Source organism: Eurosta solidaginis, chromosome 5 (assembly GCF_040869045.1).
Source record: "Eurosta solidaginis isolate ZX-2024a chromosome 5, ASM4086904v1, whole genome shotgun sequence".
NCBI lineage: Eukaryota > Metazoa > Arthropoda > Insecta > Diptera > Tephritidae > Eurosta > Eurosta solidaginis.
Genome location: NC_090323.1, coordinates 21671562 through 21679909, shown reverse-complemented (window position 1 = coordinate 21679909; position 8348 = coordinate 21671562). Strand labels below are relative to the sequence as shown.

General features: G+C 41.0%; 1 protein-coding gene across 1 annotated transcript; it reads right to left on the bottom strand.

The window, feature by feature from the left end:
* Positions 1-818: 818 nt before the first annotated feature.
* LOC137233833 (uncharacterized) lies at positions 819-2419 on the bottom strand. The gene has a single exon (XM_067757298.1). It carries the CDS (start codon positions 2417-2419, stop codon positions 992-994), a length of 1428 nt encoding a protein of 475 aa, XP_067613399.1. The 3' UTR covers positions 819-991.
* Positions 2420-8348: the final 5929 nt, after the last annotated feature.

The window sequence follows — 8348 nt, the reverse complement described above, 5'->3', positions numbered from 1 at the left end:
AAATTAAAATAACTTGTGTAGTTGTAATGTATTTTCTGATAAGCGTACTTCTGCAGCCGTTTTTATTTAAGCAAATTAGAGTGCGACTTTAAAACTCGAAGATAACGTGAAATGTAACTCGGGTTCAAAAACTGGCGGTGAACTCCAATCCAAAGCCTTATACAGCATAAGTTTGCTTGAACCGGCCGGTCCGTAAGGCCCCACACAAACTGAACTTGTCAAAGTGTTATCAAATAAAGCTTACTATCCAACCTAGCCTAGTTGCCGCTTCTAGATCTGATAACCATGTTACTCCTTATAGCTAGAATCTTACGGCCTGATTCTCTATTACGAAACGAGCATTGCATAGAGCACCAAGCGTGCTAGTCTTCCACGCAAATACCGAAATGTGCTGGTTTTCCCGCGTACATGAACCGTGTAAGTTTTCCATGGGAATATAAAACATGCTGGTTTTTGATGGGACCGACGATATATCTTCAAAAGATCCCGCATTGACTCTAAAAGTAACACCGAAATGATCTATCTCATTCATTTCATAAATCGTAATTCCAAAATACTCCCGCAAAAATACCAAAACTTATACGAAAAATAACTTTCCGAAATTATTTCCAAAGAATTCCGGAAAAAATCTTAAAAAATATCGAAATAACTTGATGATAAATTATCCCGAAATGATTTTCAACTCATTTCGAATTCGTTTAGAAATAATACAAATATGATCCGAAAATAATCCCGAAATGATCATACGTCTAAGTTGAAAATAGCCTCATATAATCGAGCCACAATTAGAAAATTAAAACTGAAATGATTATAAAATGTATTTCAAGAACATATCGAAGAGTTTAAGAGATTATTTCAAATTAAATCCAAAATGATTTCAAGACGATACCGCAAATAATCATGAAACAATGCATTGGTAACCCTGATATATTTCAGAAAACAAAAATGTGATACTGAATATATCTTGAAATTTTCCATCTATAAATCACTTTCACCAGAACGTTGCTATCTCCTCAGGTACTTCTTCCACACCCAACAACCCAGTTGTTTGCAGATCTTCTAATGGCAAATCTTTCACCACCTTCGTAAAATCATCAACCGCACATGCATATGAATATCCCTTCATGGGATTTTCCTTATTCCAACCAATCCAATCGATACCTTTACCAACATCTTTACAAATCACATAATCCGCAAAGAGTTCCTCCATCAACAAATGTGGATTATTCACGCCCACTATAACAATACCCTTACGTGATTCACGTGAGATTACCACACAGAAATAAATCTTCGGCACTGGTATTAAACCGTTATTATTCTCACCGAAACTCAAGTACAACTCCTGCGGTACACCATTAACATCTGGCAGCGTAGAAACACCCCATGTACCGGTATAACAATCTAAAGTCAGCGACTGATCGCGCGCATAAAAACGCACGCCATCTTCAATGCGCTCCCAATTACCACCATTGAACACTTGCCATTGTGGTGCCACATTCACAAAATAAAAAGTTGCTTTTTGTGGTGCACCAAATATAAAATCCACTTTAGCTGCCAAATGACCACGCGCCAAATAAACATCGATTGTGTCATTGAAGTAAGGTGACGCATCCATGACGAGTATTTGACTGATTGTAGCATTTTGGTGCTTCTTTGTATAGAAATTATTAACATTTTTTCCACCATAGAAATCTCCAGTTATGAAATTAGGACGTGTGACGCCATGTTGATAGGCGGCGCTTGAAGGGTTAAGCACATGATGAACATAGCGTGTCACTTCATGCACTTCATTGTGACAAATATCCATTGTTCGCAAAAACCCAACATCGAGTACGAAGCCAACTTCCAATAAGTCAGTGCCACCATTACAGGGACGTCCAGTACGTCTCGCCGTATATACAGGCCAATCGGTGCAACTGAAATTCGAGAATGGATAAATTAAGCCATCGATGAGAAAATATTGTTTCTGCAAGCACTGTGCTGTAAGTTTTGTGCGATTGTTGAATGGTGCCATAAATGATTTACTGCAATACATATCGATATATGCGCCATTAGAGAGCTCGACCACACCATCTGGATTCGGCACTAACCATTCGAGTTTGTTGTGTGGCATAAAAATGGGCGCTGGATCATTAAGATCGCCATTGATGTCGAAAGCGCAATCCCCGTGCACAATAACACCACCCGCTTTTGTTGAAGATGCATCTAGCTCTTCGCTTAAGCTGACGTGTGGCGGTTTAGGATAGGAGTATGCTTCAGATTGAATTGCGCTGTTGGGTCCATCGTCATGGACTATCACAGGAATTTCGGACTTCTGTTTTGCTTTGCCATCCTTCGATTGGAATATACCTGCTTGTGCAGTTGCAAATAAACAAATTAGCCCAACGGTAGGTGTAAACGTTTTCTTAGCCAACTTCATTTTGGCTTTTACGTTGAACTACTAAAATTTTAATTGACAGTTTACATATTTTTTAATATATCAAGTCCGATTTTGTCGAGATTAGACAAAAGCTATTACCTTTGATAATTTTTGATAAGTATTAAATATATGTACATACTACATACCACAAAAAATTTATAAAAACTCGTTACTTCATTAAGTTGTAACGAAGCTTTTCCTTGCCCCGGTGCTTCTTCAATAATTGATGGGGTATACTCGCCGTGTCCAAGGTTCGTTTACAATAAATTTATATTTCGGGGCACCTTGCAAATCGTTTTCGTGTAATAATTCACTACATTGATTAACTCCTTACACTGTAATATAAAATGTAAAAAAATGTGTACGTATTCTTCAATTAATTTGATGCTTGCTATATGATTAGTGGTGGGCTAACGGTCGTGTTAGGAGCGTTCCGTTAGGGCACCTTGCTGGCCCTTGCTTCGGTTTGCGTCGATGCCTCTCGTCGGCGCCTTGCGTCGACGTACTTCTGCTGCGGTTCGTATTGGCGTACCTCTGTTGTGTCTCACGTAGGTGCGCCTGAGCCCAGGTATACGTCGATGTATCTCAATAACGCCTTGCGTCGGCGTGTTTCAATTACGGTTAACGGCTGCGCTATTATGCTGCGGCTTATGTCGGTGCGTCTGCGTAAGTGTAACTCTGGTGTGGTTGGCGACAGCGCTAACTCTGCTGAGGCGAACGTCCTATGCTTGCGTGACTCTGCTGCGGCCAACGTCATATGTTTGCGTAACTCTGTTGCGGCCAACGTCGTATGCTTGCGTGATTCTGCTGTGGCCAACGGTAACTGCGTAGGCTATTTCTACCGAGGCTTATGCCAATTTTACACAGAGGCTTAATTAAATAATTTGCCAAGTTTTCTACATTAAAGCCCTAATTGAACTCAATCTTCCATACAAAATACAAATTCTTAATTATATCATTATTGATTTATTGAATGCCTAATCGAGTGAAAAATCCAGTCGGTTTTGCTTGGTGCTTCTTATTTTATTGTCGATGTAACAAATGACAATCAAAAATAAATTATTTTCAATAATTTCCGAAAAGTACCAAAGGGTGGGAAAAATATATTCACTTGCAAAGTGTGAAAGCACTTATAGCCAAAACAAATGTCGAACTCTTCTTCTTATGTTTTACATGTACCAAAAGTTTAAGTATGTCAATGTTTGTATGCAAGATGGTGTTAGTGTCGCTGGATTTGGCATTCACCATAAAAATATGTGCAATCTACTCATCATGCTTAATAGCCGTGTTTGTGTACACGCGTATACGTTTACGTTTGCGGGTAAAAAACGCCTATCCTCGCTTAGATAATGCTTAGGATACCTATCTAGCGGCAGTGATTAAATAATGATTTACAGAACAGGGTTTACCTAAAATCGGAGACACAAACCTCCGGTGGACATAGTGTATAACATATAGCTGAATCGGTTGGATTAATAGTGGATACACACAATTTTTAGAGGTGAAACATAGAATTAGTGTTGAGGTGAAACATAGACACATATTTCAGTTACATCTGAGTATATAATATATGCGTATTGAAATTTAAGAGCACTAATTTTGTGCGCAGCAATTTCAGAAGAGTATAAAAAGTTTAACGCTTAGCAGTCCATATAAAGTTTAAGTGTAAAGGTTTATAGATGTTAAAAAAGGACACAGCTAATATTGCGTTGAACGCATCTAGATGAAAATGTAGATTGTGACACGGCCGTAAGACACCAAGGAAAGAACTAGCCGCTTTCTTCGCTTTTGTTGGTTGGCTTCGCTTTAACGCTTCGACAGCATCTAAGGTTAACAATATCACAAATTATTGCCACGCTTTATATCCCACATATAAAGCTGCATACATTGGTGCTTTATCGGTAACCGTATCGGTAACCTTATAACAGCTGATTCGACCAACCTTATGAGAATCAATGCAATCGATTATTGGTGCCGCTAAGGTCGAAACCGTATCGTAGCCAACCAATTGGCTTTTGGTTTACCGTCGTAACGATAAACAGCTGATTACGTTAGGGATACGATTACAGCGATACGACAAACGGCATCAATGACTGCAGCTTAAGATAGAGATATGCCCATATATTGAACTCACCTATCAGGCTAGGCATCGTAGCGAAGCGTTCTAGGTAATTCAACCCAGCATAAAAGTGCACATAAGCGCTTTGGTCGTGTTAACGCTTTTACCGCACCATAAATTAAGATTATCTCAACTTTATGTCTCGCTTTCTATTGCACAAACTTTCAGCTGCGGCCATTCATTGAAAGCATTTGTCAGACATAACAAGGGAACGTATGTAAATCCCACAGGAAAGTATTTGCCGTTCGCTTCGCTTTGAATATATAACGCATTTAAGCTGAGGACACTTTGCTGCACTACACTTCGCTGTAAAATATCTTTGCATGCATTCTTAGGCAAGGTGCATACGAGGCTAAGCGTCATAGACGCTGCAAGCGAAATTTGTACGCTTTGCTGCCGAACACATGTATTTGAATGGAGAGCTGCATACGAGGCGTCAGCTGCATGGAAGAGACAAAGCATGAAATTTTCGCGTAGCTAAGTGTACAGCAATGTTGGTCGTTGAGCATACGTATGCTTGAAAAAAAGGAAGAACAAGAAGTTTGTTTACATTTTTTTGTTTGCAAATTTGGGTAATTAGTTAAAAAATGTTACTTTAGTTAATCAAATTGCGTGAAAGGTATATTACCAAAGCGAAAAAGAGTATTAAACACTACAACAGCTTGGTTAGATATTGTTGAAACGTTTAAAAGACTAAAAAGTGTTGGTGTGGAAGATTAAATGCTGTTTAATGTCATTATCAATGCTGTGTATTTGCCTTAAAATGTTATACTATGTCATCTCTATGATAACTTGTAATCGATGTTTGTAAAATAAATCGTTGATACCCTGGGGTTTTTTGCCATCGCTTTGTTCAAGTTGATATAAATACGTGCAATGGCAAAAAAGTCACGTTAGGTCACGCGAACAAATCGACACGTAAAAAACACCAGGAAATAAACTTGCTAAGTCTAAAAGCCTGTTCATCCTGTGTGTCGATAGCGTGATACGCTTTATTTCCTGTTTTTACAAGTTTTCGTGGTTTGCAAACGTTTTTCATGTTACGAGTTTTCACGGTTTGCAAACAAAATTACATTTGCAAGTACCATTCGCCGGCAATAGCGTGCCATTAAATTTGCCATTTGAGGTTATGGTGAAATGCCTGCCACCACTTTACATACAAAGTGACAGTATTGAATTTCAACAAGTGTCTGCAAAATATGATACCACGATCGCCTCCACGCCGGAGTAAACGTAATCAAGCAAATAATTCTGTGCCCACCACTCTTTCATCATCCAGCTTAGCGAAGATCACCGCCAAGTCCGCTAAAGCCTCATCTAATGCTCCTTCATTGAGTGTGTCGTCAGAAAGCGAAACAGCAAAGGCCGACAAAGGTACACCAATAGCTAGAACTCTGTCGTTAGAAGCAATGCCATTTGTTACACAAGAGTCTAGTGTTCCGCCGTCCACTGGCCAGCCAGCTATCAGTCAGGCCACCAGCACCATACAGTTAACTACTGCGCCACCATGTAGTCAAGAGCCAGCTATTATGTCATTTTCGCCGTTGCAAGAAATCAATATTCCACCAATTACTGCCACAACTATTGGTACTTTACTGACAACTGCTTCATCATCTGGTGTGCCATTCAACATTCCAATGACCAGTGCCGCATCTTCTGGCGCTCCGCCATCTGTCATCATGCCACTCGCCATTGGAACGACAACTTCCTCATCGTCTAGCGCTCCGCCGATTGGTGACCTACTGAACAGTACGCCAGCATCATATGCTTTACCATTGAATACTACATCAGCCAACGTTCAGCAGTTCACAACCATGCCAATGAATGTTCCACCAGCCACTAACCCACAGGCGAATACATACAACCGAACCCACCAGGTAAGCGAGTTTATATCAAACCCTTTACATGCCAGTTGAATTTCTAGCAGCGCCGCCTCAGTCGGGCTCACCTCTGCTAACGTCGACCTCGCCAGCTTATAACATGGCATTTCCAATGCTACAGCCACATCTTCAACCAACTATTCAGTTTCGTCACAGTTGAGCGTACTTTACCAAATGCAACAACAAATAAGCAAATTGGAGATGCAACTGCAAAATGCACATGCCAGAATATGCGAAAACGAACGCCAACGTTTCGCATTGGTAACGACACCGTCAAGGCCGCCATTATCATCGATCACCCTACCCACGTATATTTATTCCCATGCAAATGGTATCAAGCCAGCTGTACCGCAGCCTCAAGTTAACGCAGTCGGCGATACCGAACGCGCCTGTGTAAATAATTTTGTCCGCTCAGTCAATGAATATTCAGCCTTAGGTATGCCACATAGTAGTCAGGCTGCAACCGTTGATAGACAACCATACGTAAATACTTCTGCCAGCCTTCGTAACGTGCATGCCGCAGCCTACCTGCCGCACAGTTACAATGCCCCTACAACCAACATTCAGTTGATACCCCAAACTAATTTCGAAAGTAACTTATTTACTATGCCACAACACGGCGCATCAACGCATACATCAACAGCGACGTCGGGAATTAACCCTTCCCCTACGAACGGTGCAGTTTTACCTACGAAGTTGCTTGACCTACCACAATTCTCGGGGCTGCCAGAAGACTGGCCTGTATTCTACGCATCTTATGTCGAGTCTACTTCTGTATACAATTATACTAACTTTGAAAATAATCAGAGATTAAATAAATGCTTGAAAGGTGAGGCGAAAGACACGGTTCAATATTTGTTAATTCACCCTAGTAATGTAGGCGCGGTAATTGAACAACTACGGTTCAGATACGGCCGTCCGGAACAGTTAGTACGTAGCCAAATCAAAGAAGTGCGTGACATGCCAAGCATTTCTGAGACTGTCATCCACAAGTTAATACCCTTTGCAACAGCCACTAGGAATCTTACCGTGTTTTTACAATCAATCGGTGAAGAAAAACATTTAGCAAATCCGACATTACTAGAAGAATTGACTAATAAATTGCCCCTTAGCAAACGTTTAGATTGGGCTAGGTATTCAGCGGTGATTCAACCATATCCTACAATCGTTAATTTCAGCGAATGGCTTTCTGAAATTGCAAAGTTTTCCAATTGATCCAGGACCATGATAGTCGTGAACCGAAACGTCGTCCGGTTTTGCATGCAACTAAAGATCAGGTGTCATTTAAATGTTTAAGATGTCAGGGTCAACACCGTCATGTCGAGTGTCGTCGCTTCCTGGATGCCGAAGTGTCGGAAAGGTGGAAGACAGTCAAACGTCTACGTTTATGTTTTAGTTGCCTATCACCAGGGCACCGCACTAGTGCATGCCGCCGTCGTAAAATATGCACCACTGGTGGATGCCAAAAATATCATAATATAATGTTACATGATGGTGCTACAAGTCGTCAGGTGGACACCATTGATTCGTCCAAGCCGTCGAGCACCAATAACGCTGTCCTTAGTTGCTCTGCGCATGCTTCAAGTAATTTGTTGTTTCGAGTAGTGCCCGTCACCCTGTATGGACCAAATAAGAGCGTGAACGTTTATGCACTCCTGGATGAAGGATCGTCAATTACAATGATGGACCTATTACTAGTGCAAGAGCGTGGACTTAAATGTTAAATCGACAATTTGAGTCTACCAATGCAAACCCTCAGTCAGAGGGGCATCTGCGATGCCCTCAGATATCAGGGAAAGATGCCAGTTCAGCCATACGAAAATGTAACCCCCAGAGTTTTAATAGGGTTAGACCACTGCCACTTGGGTCTACCTACCAAACCTGTAATAATTGATAGGAGAGAGGGTCGCAATGGGCCTTTCGCGACCGC

Excerpts from the sequence above, each read along its gene's own strand:
- LOC137233833 (XM_067757298.1), bottom strand. The coding sequence starts at position 2,419 with ATGAAGTTGGCTAAGAAAACGTTTACACCTACCGTTGGGCTAATTTGT.